Here is a 20,769-nt window from a genome sequence, read left to right as displayed (position 1 = left end):
TAGGATTGAAAATCCAATACAAAAGATTTGAAATTTCAATAATAACCCTGCTAAAAATAAAATCAGAAATCAGTCTCAAAACGTCAGAAATCCTGACGTTTTGAGACTATTTTGATGTTTTGTGATGCTGCTGACTAATTCTGACTTAAATAGTTTTTATGGGCCTGACGTTTTCTAAAAAGTGACTATTTCTCACTACGTTTCATTTTTTTTGTAAAAAGGGTTCCAAGAGAGGTACCAAGGCCACTCAAACCCACCATATAACTCTATTATATTATATATTCCCTTTTTCCAATAGAAGGGTCCTTTCGAGGGTCCATCAGGTTTTATGACTTTTTAATGCAAAATAAAAAATTATTTAAATTTAAATAAATATTTTTTTAAATGTTATATTTGTAATTTATAGATTTTAACGATTCCAATGATATAAAACATTATGTAAAAACTCTAAAATTACATAATGATTATACAATAAATACTCCATTAATTAAAATTAATTCTCAATAATTTAAAAATATTTGCAAAAAATTTTATATCGTTGTAATTGTATTAACATGTACATTACGAATATAATATTTAAAAATTATTTTTTTCACATGCAACAATTTTTAATTTTGCAATGAAAAGCCATAAAACCATAAAAGATCCTTTAGGCCTATACTTTTCTTTTTGTCCTTTTCTAACGTACATATAATATATATGGAATCACGTTTGTAAGACAAGGACAGAAAAGGGACATTTAGTTATAAGAGAGCAACATATGTTGAAAACCTATTCTTACCACTGTGTTAACTCTATTATTGTATATATATATATATATATATATATTTGAAAAAAATTAGAAATCGCTGGCTATTTCACATAAAAGTTTATTTTTTTACAACTAGATGAGCAAAAACATTCTGGTCTCTTGTACTCTCTAAATTTGAATCAGCGGAAAATCGCTGATTGGGCAGCTATAAGTATGCAGCTGATTCAAACAGCGTATATACATTGATAATTAGCGCATATACACTATTTCATCAGTGTATATACGCTGTTTGAATCAGCTGCATACTTATAGCTGCAAATTAGCGACGTTTCGCTGATTCAAATTTAGAGAGTAAAATAGAATATATGAATTGATCGCTCAATCAATCTCTGAGCGAATTTGATCCAGTTTTCACTAAATATAAATTTGATTTGAACCAAATATTCCATCTAATTATAGTGCAGTATGCTAAAAAGAGAAATTAAAATTAGTAATTATTTAGTTGATTTGTGGAAGAATTATGTTAAATTGAATTTTAATAATATAGTAATTAATATATGCATATTAATTAATTCTTATCATTATAATTAATTATAATAGTAATGAATGTGCTAAAACGTGAGCGAAAAACCTGATAAAATTCGCTCAGAGTTTACTAGAGACAATTCGACAGTATCTTATTATTCTAGACTATTTTATTTGTATATTACACATATTCTTTTAAGTTCGAATTCAAATAATATTTACATACGAATTTTTTGTTTAATTAAATATTTGCTGAAGCAAATTTTATTAATTGAATACATTAATATATGATAATTGGACTACAAATGTTTTTTGATCAATATAACAATATACCTATTTTAACTTTACTTGTTAATTTTTAAAAATTATAAAATTTTTTTAAAATAATAATAATAATCATCAACAAAATATGTTGATAAAATTGAAAAAAAGTAATAAGAAATTCTATTTTCATAAAACCGTATTCTATTTTTAAGATCTCAGTTAGGTTAGTTTAGCTCAGGGGTTAGGTATTCGGTTTGCGTTCGTTAGGTTGTGAGTTCGATTCCCTGCGTTTGCGAGATTTTCTTCGATAGGAGTAAATAAATATAATAAATTGTAAAAATAATAATTAAGTATGTGTAACGTAAAGATAAAAAAATGTTGTGCGATAATTTATTTCTTTAATGATAAAATATTGATTTTTTTTAATTTTTAAATATTTGTAGTCAGAATTCATGAGAAGTAAGTCAGGAATCTTCAAAACTATTTTATAGAAAGAAATGTCATTTAACATCACAAATAGTCACAGGGTTTAATGATTTATGGTATGGCCAAAAAAAGGGTCTCCGACCCTCATAAAAAATCTGACTACTATTGACAATTCTTTGACTAAACCTCACTTATTGTGGTGTTCTGTGACTGCAATCGTAACAAAAACAGTCTCAAAACGTCAGAGATCCTGACTAATTTTTTGACGTTCTGTGATTTTATTTTTAGCAGGGAATATATAAAATTCAATAACGCAGTATTAAAAATTCAAAAATACTTAGTTGAAAATTCTGTTTATTTTATTTAAACAATTTAGATACATCTATATATTAGAAAACAACATTTTATTAACAAAAGTTCTCTTATACTTCTATTATATAAAGTTATTCTATATTTTTTACGGCTATAATTTTATATTAAAAAATAGAATAATTCTTATTTTAGTTTAAATAAAATTTTAAGTGAAGCCACAATTTTATCTGTAAGTCCAAGTTCGTCTGGTTACTCTATTTCGAAAATAAAAAAAGACAAGTTTTATAAGCTTAATGTATAACGAAAAAAATTTAAATTTATTAATACTAGCGTGAAATTAGATAGCCATTTTTGTACAAAGAGATGTAAAAAATAATAATATAGATATATACTTTAATATATATATAAAGATGAGTTTACATGTTAACATATAAATTATATTTACATTTATACGATTTCTCATATTAATATGTAATTGACTTTTTGGTTTTTTGCCCAGGAATATTAAACTTTAAACTTATTTGTAAAGTTATTTAATTCTTCTCCTAATTTTTTTACCGATATTTCCAAGTTTGACACCCTTCTCTTAGCACCAAAAGCTCTCTTATCTCCTTTTTTCGTCTTGCGGGTTGATTTTGAACATAATTCTAAAATAAAAGAAAATTATTTTAATGTGGTTTACGAAATCATGTCTACAATATTTGAGTTTTGTGTACATATCTTAGAATCAAAGTTAATGAAAATTTATATTACCTCTGAATAAATTCTAGTGTTTTGGATAAGTTTGTAGGGTAAGAATATCCAAAACAATAATACGAAACAAAAGTAATATATAATCCTTCCAACACATCTATTGTTTCTATCATATTTTGTTTTTCTATGCATACATAGCATTTCGCTGATTCGTCGTACAAGCACTTTCCTGTAATCAAAAAATAGTATGGTTTATAATATAATCTCCATATTTATACTTGTAATATAATATAATATTTTATAGTAATGTGTGATAGATACCTTTAACAACTAATATAGGAGTTGGTGGAATCGACGATTTTATCGTATCATCTTTTTCTGCAATCTATAACAAAAAATATTAGAACTTTTTTAAATTATTAAAAATATTTTTTTTAAAAAAAAAAGTGTTCCTTTGGTGAAAACTTTTTTGCCAAACAACTCTAATAGTAGTGTAAAATATTATTCTACTTCTATTAATATTTTTTAACTTACGTCAAAAACTCTGAAGAGTAGATCCTGGTCTTCAGAAAAATGAGCAACTAATAATGGAAACATTACTATAGTATTCGGTAGTTTGCTCTTTAAAACTACGGACATAGATTTTGCTTCCTCTATGTATTGTTTCATCTTTTCAACTTTTTCTGCATTTTGTTTTGCAGTTTTTGAAGAGCTTGATCTAAAATTCAAGACAAGATTTTGACATTGGAATTTAAAAAACTTTCGTACATGTTCTGACATTTCAGTATGAGATTGACACCATTGTTGATACATTTTAATACCCATTAAAAAATCTATATGAATATTAAGAAACTGAGGTTCGCTTAAGAAAGGCCATCGATCAAAAATTTCACGCAAATTTCGCTTTTTTATGTTTATTTCAGCTGTTTGAAGCGCATAAGTTTTTTAATTAAAACTGAAATTTGTGTGTAATTTGCTTCCTCATATCTGTTTTTCCACTCCTGAATTAAATTTTCTCTCAGTATATTTAAAGATTCTGAAGTTTCACCTTCATGTAATATGGGTGCATATGACACAAATGACAGAGTCTAATCAAATGAAAATTCGCTTTTTTAGCCTTTCTATTAAATAATAATTTTTGTAAATAAAAATTCGAACAAATAGAGAATGCTTATCAAAATCCGCATCCAACGAGCCCTATATGAACTATTTCTAATAAACAGGTGTTAAATTAATAATTAATAATAAAAATTATTTAAATAATTAATAACATTTGAAGAAATAAAAATAAATCTTCAATTCTTTTTTTATTTGGAAGACCATCTAATTCTGTGTCAAAAAAAGAATATTAAGTATTACCAAGAATCAAAAATTAATTATAAAATGTTATTTAGAAAAAGACTGAAAAATACCATGCCGAGTAGGTAGGCAGCCCCCTCCAACTTGTGTCGTAGGGTGCTGAAACCTCAATTTTCAATAATCATCTGTTAATAATTTAGATTTGTTAAAAATGTTATTTATACTGGTTTTATTTAACACAGAATAAGATGATCTTCCAAATAAAAAAAGAATTGACGATTTATCTTCATTTCTTCAAATGTTATTAATTATTTAAATAAATTTTATTATTAATTATGAATTTAACACCCGTTTATTAGAAATAGTTCATATTGGGCTCGTTGGATGCGGATTTTGATAAGCATTCTAATGGTGTTTTTAAAATTACTCTAATTTTATTTGTTCGTAAAATATTTCATTTTTTATTAACTTTTGTTAGTTAATTAATTAATATCTCGAAAACAAAAAATAATGCCATCTCAAAAATTTAACCATCGATTTATTATGACTTAAACAATATTCATGATTTTTTTCGCACTTCTAAATGAGGGAGAACATGTTTAAAAGTTATAAACAAATTTTATTTTTTAAACAAATTGTTTAAAAATTAATATTTTTTTAAAAAAATAATTTTTTTCTAAAAGTTTAAGTTCTTCTGCATAAAAAACATTTACAACATTTTTCTCTATTTTTAGTAGGAAAAATTTATAAGTAAATTAAAAAAATATTGCTCAAATTTGTTATTGTAAATATCTCGAAAAATTTCAAATTCAAAATTTGTACACTTATTTAGCACCACTATCAAACAAACCACTTTTGTAAGTTGTTATAATAAGCTGAGAGATATAATAGGTACTGAGGGTACAACAGCGCATTGTCTACATACTTTGTTGTGATGTTGGTCCTCAGGTAGTGTTCTAAAGACAGTAAATTACGTCAAGAAGAGAAAGAAGATTACGGTAATTTACCGGTAAATTACCGGATCGTTTTTTCTCTGAGAATTTATGAGAATTTTTACTTGTACTTTTATCCTTTGCTGACACGTGCGTTGTCATGACAACGTGTATGACGAGGTACAGACATATGTTCCTGACTGTATAATTATTATTATAATGAAAAATATCTTTGTTACAATATATAATATATATATTAATATATTAATATTGATATAATATTACATTATTATATTGAATCAGGTACATTTATATGCCTGCACTTTTATCCTTGTCTAACACACATGTTGTCATGACGACGCACGTGTTAGACAATGATAAAAGTGCAGGCATATATACCCGACTGTCATCTTGTCAGTAAGAACACAGAGAAAATTAGGGTGCAGTCCCATGGAGCAGATTAGCAGATTAGACGTTGACCAATAAAAAAACAGTCTCTAACGGAAATGCAAAATTTGCCGCGAGAGACTAACTTTTGATTGGCTGAAATCTATTCTGCTAATCTGCTCCATGGGACTGCACCCTTACAGTCTATTATATTCATTGTTCAAATTATTCATTTAATAACATGTCGGTCGTTTATTTATAACTTACATACTATAAAAATACATATTTAAATTTAAACCCTGTTGAAAATTCCTATGTGAGAACTCATACAAGATCTCGGATAAGATCCCATGTGTGTTCCTATTTATCGTGTTGTTCATATAGGAACCTACACAGGAAACCTCATGGGATCCTGTGTTATTGCTTTTACAGAGACATAAGATCGTGCGCTTGATCTCACGCAAGTTCATCCCAGGAACCTTTTCATACAGGATCTTATGTGTGAACCTGTACGGGAACCCACATAAGAACTCACAAGAGATCCTGGATGGGATCCCATATGTGTTCTCACATAGGAATTTTCAACAGGGAAAAAGGCAATTATCAATCACTTAAATGAATATTCTCATAAATTCTCTTTTTTTCGGTAATTTACCGCAATTTTCTTTCTTACATTCTCAGGTTTCAATTTTACCGAGAATTTTAAAACACTATCCTCAGGTATTTGTAACAGATAATCTGGGAAGATTTTATTATGCCATAATAGAATAGAGGAACCTTCAGTCACAAAATTTGAAGGAATACCCAAGGTGTTGAGAGGCGGGTTTGAGACAATTATTCTTGGTAGAACTTACTTTTAAGTGTTAGAATAACAAAATTTTTCGTGACAAAGTTTGAGGAGAAATAATATTAAAAGAATATTTTAGAGAATAAAAATTTAGTAGTTAAGGTATTATTTTTGTAGTAACAATTATTTATAAATGGCAATGATTTATTAGGACAGTGTTTCTTTTAACATAACTGAAAAGTTTATTAAATAAACAACGTTTCGATAACAGTCGTTACATTTATCAAGTTTACATAAATAAGTTGCTAAAAATAATACAAGATTTCAAAATTAGTAATACAGTGCAAAAATTATTTATTTTGTTTTAAATATTAAGTGTAGAAAAAGCCGTACTCAATTTAAACAATTGAATACCCGGATCAAATAACTCGACCCACGCTCGGACGAACGCTCTATTACCAGTCAAGTAGCAGTGACAGCCTGTGGGCGACTCACTGCTACCCGACTACCATTAGAGCGTGCGTCCGAGCGTCGGTCGAGTTATTTGATCCGGATATTCAATTGTAAATATATTATTTTCTTTTATTTTGCATTTAAATTAGAGAGGTTATGTTTTTTTATCTCTTTTAATTTTCTTTTTTTACTATAAAATAATATTAACAATTAACATTGTAAAAATACTAAATTAAAATAGATCAAAAACATAACCTCCCTGGCGGATTCGATTTGCGTAATGTCTACTTAACTAAGCGGACTTTAGGTAGACATTAGGTAGACATGTAAAAAAACGTATAAAAAAGCTATTAATCGACTTATTATGATAAAAAAAAGTTGATAAAAGGGTAAATGAATGTTTATAGAGTAAATTCGTACAAAATTTGTAATTAATAAAGCAATAAATAAATAATTAATAATGAATGGAAATGTGCGCGAGGTACCTGATCAGTTCAGCTGTACAATTATTTTCGTGCTATTTTCATCAAAAGAATATAAATTAACTGCAAAAACAATTGATATTTATAAAAAAGTGTAAAATTGATTTAATTTTATTGTTTGCAATACGAATTATTAAATAATAATTAAGTTTTTATCAAATGTGAATAGTGTTGTGAAAACTAATGAGTTACTACATTACCGATCGCATATGATAATAAAAAGTTCTCGATGAGTGTAACAAAAAAGCTGCAATCATGTCCGTAATTTTTGACGAGAAACAATTATGAAATCAATAATTATTTGTATAACTTTATTCTGCATTTTAAAATTCACTTTTTATTTTCTTTCAAAGCAAAAGCTTGGAAGAAAACATGCTCGCACTGTATTGTAAAAACTGGTGGCGCCATCTCTCATATGCGATCGGTAATGTAGTAACTCATTAGTTTTCACAGGTTTTCACAACACTATTCACATTTGATAAAAACTTAATTATTATTTAATAATTCGTATTGCAAACAATAAAATTAAATCAATTTTACACTTTTTTATAAATATCAATTGTTTTTGCAGTTAATTTATATTCTTTTCATGAAAATAGCACGAAAATAATTGTACAGCTGAACTGATCAGGTACCTCGCGCACATTTCCATTCATTATTAATTATTTATTTATTGCTTTATTAATTACAAATTTTGTACGAATTTACTCTATAAACATTAATTTACCCTTTTATCAACTTTTTTTTATCATAATAAGTCGATTAATAGCTTTTTTATACGTTTTTTTACATGTCTACCTAATGTCTACCTAAAGTCCGCTTAGTTAAGTAGACATTACGCAAATCGAATCCGCCAGGGAAAGTACAAAAAAAATGCAAAAAAAACTCTTTTAATTATTTTGATTAAAGCAAAATGAATTTTTTCTTCACACAATATTTCTTTAATTACCCTTTAAAAACTGGAATTAACATATTTTGAAGCGTTTTCAAAAAATTAATAGAATTAGAGCAATTTCAAAATTTTCAATATTTTAATCAATTTTTAGACCCTACTTTAAATCCAAACGTGGAAGAAAGGGAAATTTGCGACTAGTTGAGGAAGCTAAAGAGGGTCTGTTTAACTCTACTTTACTCCTTGTAAATTAGGGCTTAAATTTCGCCTCGGGTAAAGTCAGTTTTTAAGAATTCAAAATTTCGGATCCAATATGGCGGACATCAATAATAAAAATTAGTAGATTTTAATAAAACATAATATATAAGGATTTTTCGTGTCACTTATTATGAAGCTTTAATCAATTTTTAGAAATTAAAAATGTCGGATAAGTATATTTGGGTGGCTGATTATGAATCTATTTTGTAATTAGCGATACCGAAAAGTATGTTTATCTTTTGCTGATTAATGAATTGATACGAATTCCCACTGATATCGGATATTTTTTCTGGTCCCTTTAAATTTAATATACGTAGGTTTAACTGTATTTTAAATATCAATTTAATTTATTTTACAGTCCCAAAGGATGTCCTTGTTAGTCGGGAAAAAAAAGAAGTCCGAAATAGTTGTACATAATAAGTACAAATATTATATATGTACTTCTAATAAAAACACTGCGTACTGCGCCTTAAGATATAAAAAGTGCCATGCGAAAGTCAACCTTGTTCAAGGGAAATGGGTTGAGTACATAAACAATGTTCACAACCATGAACAACCGACAGTTGACTACGAAGCTGTGAAGGATGCAGAAAATGAAGTATTTTTGCTGTGCAGAAATACTTCCGATAGTTTTCAATCGATTGTAAATGATGTGTGCAAACGGTAATAATTGTTATGTATAATATTAAGGAGGGTCCTATTTTAGACGATCAAAAAATATTTTTGTTCTTAAATCAAATTTTAAAGCGCGTTTTCGCCCATTTTTATGTGCAACAAAAATGAACCAGGTTGGTGGCGCCACCTTCTATGTCGTTTAGCATTTAATCATTTTGAGTTTCAACAAAAATGAGACCAGGTTTTTTCAGTGCGTTCTTTGGAAGATCACACACATTATAATTTAGGCCAATAATTATATTGTCAGGTCAGCAATATTTGAACACCTGCAAACATTCAGTAACCGTTTTTCACAACTCATGTTTTAAAAATTCTCAGACATTTGATGTCCATATTACCCTCTTAAATAACGTTTCTCTGCATATCGTTACTCAACAACTAGTGAATTTCCTATAATGGCTTCAGTACAAAAATGTTGAATAGGTAGGCCGATACTCTGATCTAATACAACAAAATTATTGATGATCAAATAAATTTGATGATGATTTCATATGTTTAGTTTAAAGATTATCCTCATGATGTTCCATTCTAGAATTTCAGTTCTTTTTGATGAAGTACAAATTCATTTTTAACCGATTATATAGACATTAAATCATCGAAAAGGTTGATATTTTATGTAATTTACAGATAAAAGGATGTTTCCAAAATTGTTTGTGACTCTTATTATAGCAGTGCATAAAGAATTTAGGGTTAGAGGAAAAATGTGATTTAATCCTCATGTGCAAATCAGATTATACTCGAAAGATTTTCATCACTAGCCATCAGCTTGTACTGCAAATTTCTTGCTCAGTGAAAGATTTTACGCATTCAAATGCAATTGAATTTTCCAATCCACACTAACAATAAGAAACAATTGGTTAAGTACGAGTTACACTCGCTCACCTAGGGTTCCGTTTCACGATTATTTAAATTTAAGTATTTAAAATTAATATTTTAAAGGGGTTGGCTATATTTTTCGTGAAATCTCCACGTGAAATTAAATATGTGTCCCAAGTTTCAGCTTCTTAGCTCCAAAACTGTAAAAGTTAGGACAGGGAAACACGCTTTTTCAGAAATTTCGAATTTTTAGAATATAACTATATTGAATTCAATTGGGTTCTTTATAATTTCCCTTTCATCTACTTGCAAAATTACGTATATATACCAAATTTAAACATCTTAGTTTCAAAACTGTGAAAGTTAAGGGCGGGACACTTTTTTCCTAAATTTTGAGTTTTTTACTGTAACTATATTAAATTTAATTCCAATCGGGTTCGCTATAATTTTCCTTTAATCTACTAGCGAAAATACGTATGTGTACTAAGTTTGAGCCCAATAGGTTAAAATGGATAGATTTTAGAGGGGGGGCAGTATTTTGTGGACGGACACGAGTGAAACCATAAGGGTTCCGTTTCGGTTCACTGCGTGAACGTGACCCTACAAAACATTACTTTGAGCTAAGAAATTTAGAAGTGTAATAAATAATGATATCATAATCATTCATCAATAAATACTTTTTTAAAGTATTTTTCTATCCTTTTACCAAGTAAATATTATCCTATCCATTTTAAACTAAAAATTTTAATCCGTCTCCATATCCAGAACTAACTATCATCTTCTTCGAAAAAATGTTTCCATCCAAATCATTTCTTATATCTTTTAATCCTTTGACTGATATAATGTTTGCATTATCATTCTAATCCACAGTTTATAATCCGTCTTCCTGTCCTCATTCATTTCTCATATGATATTTTAAACTTTACTGTCAATAATTACGGATAAAAGTTTTTTTTATTAATAATTATACTGTTAAGCAGGTTTAGGTAATAAAACTAAGAAGAGGAAGAACACAGAACAATTAACACATCTTAAATGTAAGTTTATGAAATCGTAAATATCCAAAACGTATTTGAATCAATATATGAGTTGAACTTTTACATATTTCAATTTTCATTTAAACAATTTATGACCTTTTAACAATTAATTTAATTTTTTAAAACATTTTTTGTATTGACATTTTGTTGCACTGTTAAAGAAGGAAGTCGGATTTTAACTTTCAACTGTGATTACTATTAACTCCTTAAGTTGTGTTCAGACAGTATTTGGTGTGAGAATCCACTTTGCCTTCATTATGGATTCCCATGTAAAATTTCGTATGGGATGCTACATAAAATTCTATGCAGGATTCAAAAAATTTAGGTTTTGAAAAATAAATTTCTTTGGATATCTCAAAGACGGTAAGAGTTAATCAAAACTTTTATTTTATTGATATAAAAAATTCTTACACTAAATCCTATCTAACATTCCGGTGCCCATTTATATGGAAACCTTTATGGATATCCACATGGAATTCAATACAAGTTTTAATGTGGAATCCCATGTGTGGGTTTTTTCAGTAGAGTACAAAGCAATCTTCTGTGAAAATATTATGCAGATTCAAAATATAGTAATGGATAGAGATGGATTAAAGTTGACTTCATGAATTACAAAATATTATAATAAAGTTAAAATTGATACACCTTAATTAAAAAAAAATTACTATTTAGACGACAAGTTTCTTTGAAGTTTTCTGGGCTACGACCACGAATGATGGCAGCGAGAAAGGAGCAGCAGCCGATAATCAACAATACTTTTAAGTTTTTTAATGCCTTAAGAGCATTTGAACCTTCGTGACGTCACAAATCATGGCGCATGACACGCAAAATTCTCAGGTATGTGAAAAGCACAATTTTGAATATTTTTTAAAAAAACCTTTTGGAAAATGTTCAGAATAACATAGACTCTGTCTGTTATGTGCGGAAAATTCAAAATTTTGCGTTTAAAACGTTTTTTAAACAATGTTAAGGTCACAAATTATGGCGCATGACACGCAAACTTCTCAGGTATGTGAAAAGCACAATTTTGAATATTTTTTAAAAAAACCTTTTGGAAAATATTCAGAATAACACAGACTCTGTCTGTTATGTGCGAAAAATTCAAAATTTTGCGTTTAAAACGTTTTTTAAACAATGCCTACATATAAGCAATTCGTGTATTTTTCCTTACTTGTGACAACCAACTTAAACATTGTTTAAAAAACGTTTTAAACGCAAAATTTTGAATTTTCCGCACATAACAGACAGAGTCTATGTTATTCTGAACATTTTCCAAAAGGTTTTTTTAAAAAATATTCAAAATTGTGCTTTTCACATACCTGAGAAGTTTGCGTGTCATGCGCCATGATTTGTGACGTCACGAAGGTTCAAATGCTCTTAAAAGACTGTACAACATGTTTGAAGATGATTGCGCCAGGTGTCACCATTCTCAAATTAGGAAAATTGCCCAACAATGTACAAACCTTGTACATTGATGATTCATTCCAGGTTTTCAATATTCTCTTTAATGATAAAGAAGATTCGTTTTCTTGAAAATACTACGGTTTTTTAATTTTATAATGTTAATAAATGAAGTATTTTGCATAAAAATGACTCACGAATAGCAGTGTTCTTGCTCTATTGTTACTAAATATTTAATGAAAAATGGGTTAAAAACAAAATGAATAATTAGATCATAAATTTCTTCCTACAAACAATTTTAATGTGTTATGTGTGAGAATTCCAAGATTCCGTAGTTGTAGAAAACAACCTTCCTTATATGTTAATATTATTAGTAATGTATATTTTGTACCTAATAAAATCATATTTCTTTCCAGATATCTTTCGAGAAATGTCCCCTATCCTTCATAACTTTTTCTGTGGAAGATAAAGGAAAAGTATGTTTCTTTAAAAAATAATTGTTTATGTTTAAAATGTTCAATAATATCTAAGCTATTATTTTTCATTTTTAATTGTATTTAAGTCACAATTTTCTCATTGTTTTCATTTTTTAAAATGCACAGGCTTTCATTGCGTTTTGCGTTGTGGCGGAAAAAATTACAAACTCTGTTCGATTAAAGATTTTTATAGAAATTGGAAAGTTCTTCGACAAGAGTTTAGAATTTATTGTGGGTCCTTTTGATATTGAAATACAAAGATGCTGTGAGACTGCATTTTCAAAAATTGAATATTGTTCGAATTGGTACCAATTTAAACAGGTATGTTAAATTCTAGGTCTAAACTACATTCCCAATCATTACAAGATCATTCACAATATATTTCGTCGCCGCTTTACATTTTTATAAAATTGTTAAACGTTTGTCGCTGCTGTTTCAATCAATGATATACAATATAATCAACTAGGCAACATCTTTAAAAATATATATACATATATATATACAGTAGAACCCGGTTAATACACTCCCGTTTAATACGATTTCCCGCTTAAAACGCTCTTTAACCCATTGTGGAGTTAAAGCAAATGGAGTTCAGAATAAGGAGTTCAACTTTAACTCCTTACATGAGTTGGAGAATATGATCCTCCATTATAAAATAACTCAAAAGGGAGTTGATACTGAACTCCCTAACCTGAACTCCTTTCCACTCTTCGTTTACTCCTTTTTCGAGTTGATTCTTAACTCTAAAAATCGAACTCCCAACTCTTAGTGCTGTTAACTCCCTAAATTTTTTACAGTGTAGGAGGGTAGGGTGAGGACTTGCATCTATATTCTGAGTCTAGAAAAAGAACATAACCACTAAATTCAAGTTATTTTTGGCGGGAAGTCCACATAACATCTAAATGCAGATCATTTTTGGCTGTAAATCCACCTCCACTCGCGGCGATAATAACATTATTGAATCGAAGATAACCTCATAATTTATGTCTTTTTTGGCGGGAAATTCACCTTCTTTACGAGGAGAAGGGAGGGGATTGAGGGGACCTGCTGCAATATTCAGAGTCTTAAAACGAACATAACCTCTAAATTCAAGTTATTGTTGTCGAGAAGTCCACCACCACTTGCTGCAATATTCAGAGTCTTTCAACGAATATAACCTCAAAATGTAGGTCTTGTTTGGCGGAAAATTCACCCCCCCCAAGGGGGTGGTACGAGGGGGGACTTTGGGCTTTAGTCAGAATCTGAAAACGAAGATAACCTCAAAAGGTAGGTCTTTTTTGACGCGAATTTCATCTTCTATACGGTGTGAAGAGACTGGAGTGAGGCGACTTTCGGCTATCTTGAGAATATGAAATCGAACATAACCTCTAAATGCAGATCATTTTTGGCTGTAAATCCACCTCCACTCGTGGCGATAATAACATTATTGAATCGAAGATAACCTCATAATTTATGTCTTTTTTGGCAGGAAATTCACCTTCTTTACGAGGAGAAGGGAGGGGATTGAGGGGACCTGCTGCAATATTCAGAGTCTTAAAACGAACATAACCTTTAAATTCAAGTTATTTTTGTCGGGAAGTCCACCACCACTTGCTGCAATATTCAGAGTCTTACAACGAATATAACCTCAAAATGTAGGTCTTGTTTGGCGGAAAATTCACCCCCCCCAAGGGGGTGGTACGAGGGGGGACTTTGGACTTTAGTCAGAATCTGAAAACGAAGATAACCTCAAAATGTAGGTCTTTTTTGACGCGAATTTCATCTTCTATACGGTGTGAAGAGACTGGAGTGAGGCGACTTTCGGCTATCTTGAGAATATGATATCGAACATAACCTCTAAATGCAGATCATTTTTGGCTGTAAATCCACCTCCACTCGCGGCGATAATAACATTATTGAATCGAAGATAACCTCATAATTTATGTCTTTTTTGGCGGGAAATTCACCTTCTTTACGAGGAGAAGGGAGGGGATTGAGGGGACCTGCTGCAATATTCAGAGTCTTAAAACAAACATAACCTCTAAATTCAAGTTCATTTTGTCGAGAAGTCCACCACCACTAGTTGCAATATTCAGAGTCTTACAACGAATATAACCTCAAAATGTAGGTCTTGTCTGGCGGAATATTCACCCTCCTTACAAGGGGTTGGGCGAGGGGGGACTGTCGGCTTTAGTCAGAATCTGAAAACGAAGATAACCTCAAAAAGTAGATCTTTTTTGACGCGAATTTCATCTTCTATACGGTGTGAAGAGACTGGAGTGAGGTGACTTTCGGCTATCTTGAGAATATGAAATCGAACATAACCTCTAAATGCAGATCATTTTTGGCTGTAAATCCACCTCCACTCGCGGCGATAATAACATTGTTGAATCGAAGATAACCTCATAATTTATGTCTTTTTTGGCGGGAAATTCACCTTCTTTACGAGGAGAAGGGAGGGGATTGAGGGGACCTGCTGCAATATTCAGAGTCTTAAAACAAACATAACCTCTAAATTCAAGTTATTGTTGTCGGGAAGTCCACCACCACTTGCTGCAATATTCAGAGTCTTTCAACGAATATAACCTCAAAATGTAGGTCTTGTTTGGCGGAAAATTCACCCCCCCCAAGGGGGTGGTACGAGGGGGGACTTTGGGCTTTAGTCAGAATCTGAAAACGAAGATAACCTCAAAAGGTAGGTCTTTTTTGACGCGAATTTCATCTTCTATACGGTGTGAAGAGACTGGAGTGAGGCGACTTTCGGCTATCTTGAGAATATGATATCGAACATAACCTCTAAATGCAGATCATTTTTGGCTGTAAATCCACCTCTACTCGCGGCGATAATAACATTATTGAATCGAAGATAACCTCATAATTTATGTCTTTTTTGGCAGGAAATTCACCTTCTTTACGAGGAGAAGGGAGGGGATTGAGGGGACCTGCTGCAATATTCAGAGTCTTAAAACAAACATAACCTCTAAATTCAAGTTATTGTTGTCGGGAAGTCCACCACCACTTGCTGCAATATTCAGAGTCTTTCAACGAATATAACCTCAAAATGTAGGTCTTGTTTGGCGGAAAATTCACCCCCCCCAAGGGGGTGGTACGAGGGGGGACTTTGGGCTTTAGTCAGAATCTGAAAACGAAGATAACCTCAAAAGGTAGGTCTTTTTTGACGCGAATTTCATCTTCTATACGGTGTGAAGAGACTGGAGTGAGGCGACTTTCGGCTATCTTGAGAATATGATATCGAACATAACCTCTAAATGCAGATCATTTTTGGCTGTAAATCCACCTCCACTCGCGGCGATAATAACATTATTGAATCGAAGATAACCTCATAATTTATGTCTTTTTTGGCAGGAAATTCACCTTCTTTACGAGGAGAAGGGAGGGGATTGAGGGGACCTGCTGCAATATTCAGAGTCTTAAAACGAACATAACCTTTAAATTCAAGTTATTTTTGTCGGGAAGTCCACCACCACTTGCTGCAATATTCAGAGTCTTACAACGAATATAACCTCAAAATGTAGGTCTTGTTTGGCGGAAAATTCACCCCCCCCCAAGTGGGTGGTACGAGGGGGGACTTTGGACTTTAGTCAGAATCTGAAAACGAAGATAACCTCAAAATGTAGGTCTTTTTTGACGCGAATTTCATCTTCTATACGGTGTGAAGAGACTGGAGTGAGGCGACTTTCGGCTATCTTGAGAATATGAAATCGAACATAACCTCTAAATGCAGATCATTTTTGGCTGTAAATCCACCTCCACTCGCGGCGATAATAACATTATTGAATCGAAGTTAACCTCATAATTTATGTCTTTTTTGGCGGGAAATTCACCTTCTTTACGAGGAGAAGGGAGGGGATTGAGGGGACCTGCTGCAATATTCAGAGTCTTAAAACAAACATAACCTCTAAATTCAAGTTCTTTTTGTCGAGAAGTCCACCACCACTAGTTGCAATATTCAGAGTCTTACAACGAATATAACCTCAAAATGTAGGTCTTGTCTGGCGGAAAATTCACCCTCCTTACAAGGGGTTTGGCGAGGGGGGACTGTCGGCTTTAGTCAGAATCTGAAAACGAAGATAACCTCAAAAAGTAGATCTTTTTTGACGCGAATTTCATCTTCTATACGGTGTGAAGAGACTAGAGTGAGACGACTTTCGGCTATCTTGAGAATATGAAATCGAACATAACCTCTAAATGCAGATTATTTTTGGCTGTAAATCCACCTCCACTCGCGGCGATAATAACATTATTGAATCGAAGATAACCTCATAATTTATGTCTTTTTTGGCGGGAAATTCACCTTCTTTACGAGGAGAAGGGAGGGGATTGAGGGGACCTGCTGCAATATTCAGAGTCTTAAAACAAACATAACCTCTAAATTCAAGTTCTTTTTGTCGAGAAGTCCACCACCACTTGCTGCAATATTCAGAGTCTTACAACGAATATAACCTCAAAATGTAGGTCTTGTCTGGCGGAAAATTCACCCTCCTTACAAGGGGTTGGGCGAGGGGGGACTGTCGGCTTTAGTCAGAATCTGAAAACGAAGATAACCTCAAAAAGTAGATCTTTTTTGACGCGAATTTCACCTTCTATACGGTGTGAAGAGACTGGAATGGGTCGACATTCGGCTATCTTGAGAATATGAAAACGAACATAACCTCTAAATGCAGAACGTTTTTGGCGAGAAATCCACCTCCACTAGCAGCGATAATAACATTATTGAATCGAAGATAACCTCATAATTTATGTCTTTTTTGGCGGGAAATTCACCTTCCTTACGAGGAGAAGGGAGGGGATTGAGGGGACCTGCTGCAATACTTAGAGTCTTAAAACGAACATAATCTTTAAATTCAAGTTATTTTTGTCGGGAAGTCCACCACCACTTGCTGCAATATTCAGAGTCTTACAACGAATATAACCTCAAAATGTAGGTCTTGTTTGGCGGAAAATTCACCCCCCCCAAGGGGGTGGTACGAGGGGGGACTTTGGACTTTAGTCAGAATCTGAAAACGAAGATAACCTCAAAATGTAGGTCTTTTTTGACGCGAATTTCATCTTCTATACGGTGTGAAGAGACTGGAGTGAGGCGACTTTCGGCTATCTTGAGAATATGAAATCGAACATAACCTCTAAATGCATATCATTTTTGGCTGTAAATCCACCTCCACTCGCGGCGATAATAACATTATTGAATCGAAGATAACCTCATAATTTATGTCTTTTTTGGCGGGAAATTCACCTTCTTTACGAGTAGAAGGGAGGGGATTGAGGGGACCTGCTGCAATATTCAGAGTCTTAAAACGAACATAACCTTTAAATTCAAGTTATTTTTGTCGGGAAGTCCACCACCACTTGCTGCAATATTCAGAGTCTTACAACGAATATAACCTCAAAATGTAGGTCTTGTTTGGCGGAAAATTCACCCCCCCCAAGGGGGTGGTACGAGGGGGGACTTTGGGCTTTAGTCAGAATCTGAAAACGAAGATAACCTCAAAATGTAGGTCTTTTTTGACGCGAATTTCATCTTCTATACGGTGTGAAGAGACTGGAGTGAGGCGACTTTCGGCTATCTTGAGAATATGAAATCGAACATAACCTCTAAATGCAGATCATTTTTGGCTGTAAATCCACCTCCACTCGCGGCGATAACATTATTGAATCGAAGATAACCTCATAATTTATGTCTTTTTTGGCGGGAAATTCACCTTCTTTACGAGGAGAAGGGAGGGGATTGAGGGGACCTGCTGCAATATTCAGAGTCTTAAAACAAAGATAACCTCTAAATTCAAGTTATTTTTGTCGAGAAGTCCACCACCACTTGCTGCAATATTCAGAGTCTTACAACGAATATAACCTCAAAATGTAGGTCTTGTCTGGCGGAAAATTCACCCCCCTTACAAGGGGTTGGGCGAGGGGGGACTTTCGGCTTTAGTCAGAATCTGAAAACGAAGATAACCTCAAAAAGTAGATCTTTTTTTGACGCGAATTTCACCTTCTATACGGTGTGAAGAGACTGGAATGGGGCGACTTTCGGCTATCTTGAGAATATGAAAACGAACATAACCTCTAAATGCAGATCATTTTTGGCGGTAAATCTACCTCCACTCGCGGCGATAATAACATTATTGACTCGAAGATAACCTTATAATTTATGTCTTTTTGGCGGGAAATCCACCCCCTCAAGTAGGTGGAGGTTGAGACAGAGAATTTGCATCTATATTCAAAGTCTTGAAACAGCAGCGCTGGTGTATATATATATATATATATATATAATTTACAACATATTGGTTGTATCTGTAGTTGAAATAGAATTATATTATTTCAGCTTATAACAGAAGTATGGTTTCGAAGCAATTTGACTGTTGATCGTCATGGAGTTTTTAGCGCTGCTTTAGCAATTCCTTTCTTCCCCGAAAATTTAATTCTGGATTCAATCCGAGAATTCGGGGAATTTTGTATTTCTTCGGGGGCAGAATTTGAAAACTTCTCAACAGAAGTTGTGAAACTTATTACCGAAATAGGTTCTAAAATTTCACTTCTGGAGCACCATTTAAATAAAAATTCATGCAGCAAGAACATTTTTAATATTTGCGAAAAGCAATTTGAAAATGTTATTAAGAGTAAATCTCTTGCTGACCTCATTGGTAATTATTTTTTCCCTGATTTCTATTACAATCTTTACTTTTACTGATAATTTAAAATTTTAACTTTTCTGAACACTTGATAATAAAATCTGAAGTATCCTTATAAATATATGATTAACTACACGGAGAAACTTTGAGTATCACTTTTTGTTAAACTCACAATGTATTTTTAGTAAATTTGACTACTAAAGTGGGGAAAAACTGCAACGATATCAATTTTTCTTAGTCACATGTCCTCAAGAGAGTACTGTATGTTTTAAGCGCTCCTAACTTCATAAAAAAAAAGTTTTTTCGATGTATAATCTAACCGGATTGTGAAATTTTAAACACAGAAAAAGAAAAATTCATATGACCCAGCAAACACTGTTCTGTTCTAGAACTGTTACAAATTTCTTGAGAACATGTTCTGTAACTGGTTAAGAACGTGTGAGTCACTGGTTACGCAAAACGTCGTACTCAGCAGGTATGTTCAGATATGTAACAAATCTAGAACGCGGTTACAAAGTCATTTGTAACAGTTCTAGAACTGTGTTGTAACAACTATGAAAAGAGGAATGTAACCAGTAAGGAACAGAGTTCTGTATTTGTTACGTAACTAAATTACGTAACAGGGATAAAAAAATATTATATATGTGTTACGTAAACGTATCACAGTGTAGGAACAAAAATCTATATTTGTGACATAACATTGTTTCAGTATGAATATGTATCATAGTTCTTTAAATGAGAAGAACAGTAAACAACGATCTAGTGTTGTTATACATGTTGTCCCGAAATTTCCAAGACATTTGGGTATTTTGTAACGATCTTATTTTTGAGAAAAAGAAACTTAAATGAAAGATTGTTCAGAATAACAAAATCAAATTGCATATTTTAACATATTTTGCTATTCTGAACAAATTTTTAAATTTTTTGTCAAAAAGGCTATTATTACGCGATATCCAGACATCCCTAAAATTTTAGGACACCCTGTACTATTGTGGTGCATAATAAAGTTGTTATTAAGTTATATAATTTATATTTAACACATTCTTATGTCATTAAAAAATTAAATGTAAATGTTTATATCGAGTTAGTTTGATTTGACATACTGCTTTTTTCTTACAAATGTATGCACAAATGCTTTATGCTTGTTAATATAATAGAATTTTATTACTAAGTATTGTTACTCACAAAGTTAATATTCAAATAACTATATATCAAATACACAAAACATGTCTTATTATGAAATTAATAATTTTTTTTATTACAAATTTACATCAGGG

At 31.6% G+C, this 20,769-nt stretch overlaps 1 protein-coding gene across 1 annotated transcript; it reads right to left on the bottom strand.

Moving 5' to 3' along the window:
• Nucleotides 1–2,503: 2,503 nt before the first annotated feature.
• On the bottom strand, nt 2,504–4,045 carry LOC127291533 (uncharacterized). Its single transcript, XM_051320717.1, has 4 exons — nt 3,506–4,045; nt 3,293–3,356; nt 3,032–3,200; nt 2,504–2,925 (listed from the first exon to the last, which is right to left on the bottom strand). The coding sequence occupies exons 1-4, from the start codon at nt 3,794–3,796 to the stop codon at nt 2,883–2,885; spliced, it is 567 nt and encodes a 188-aa protein (XP_051176674.1). The 5' UTR covers nt 3,797–4,045; the 3' UTR covers nt 2,504–2,882.
• Between the last annotated feature and the right edge of the window lie 16,724 nt (nt 4,046–20,769).

Source organism: Leptopilina boulardi, unplaced genomic scaffold (assembly GCF_019393585.1).
Source record: "Leptopilina boulardi isolate dan_hultmark-lab unplaced genomic scaffold, ZJU_Lbou_2.1 LbouV2_140, whole genome shotgun sequence".
Taxonomy (NCBI): Eukaryota; Metazoa; Arthropoda; class Insecta; order Hymenoptera; family Figitidae; genus Leptopilina; species Leptopilina boulardi.
This window is presented reverse-complemented; position numbering and strand designations above follow the sequence as displayed.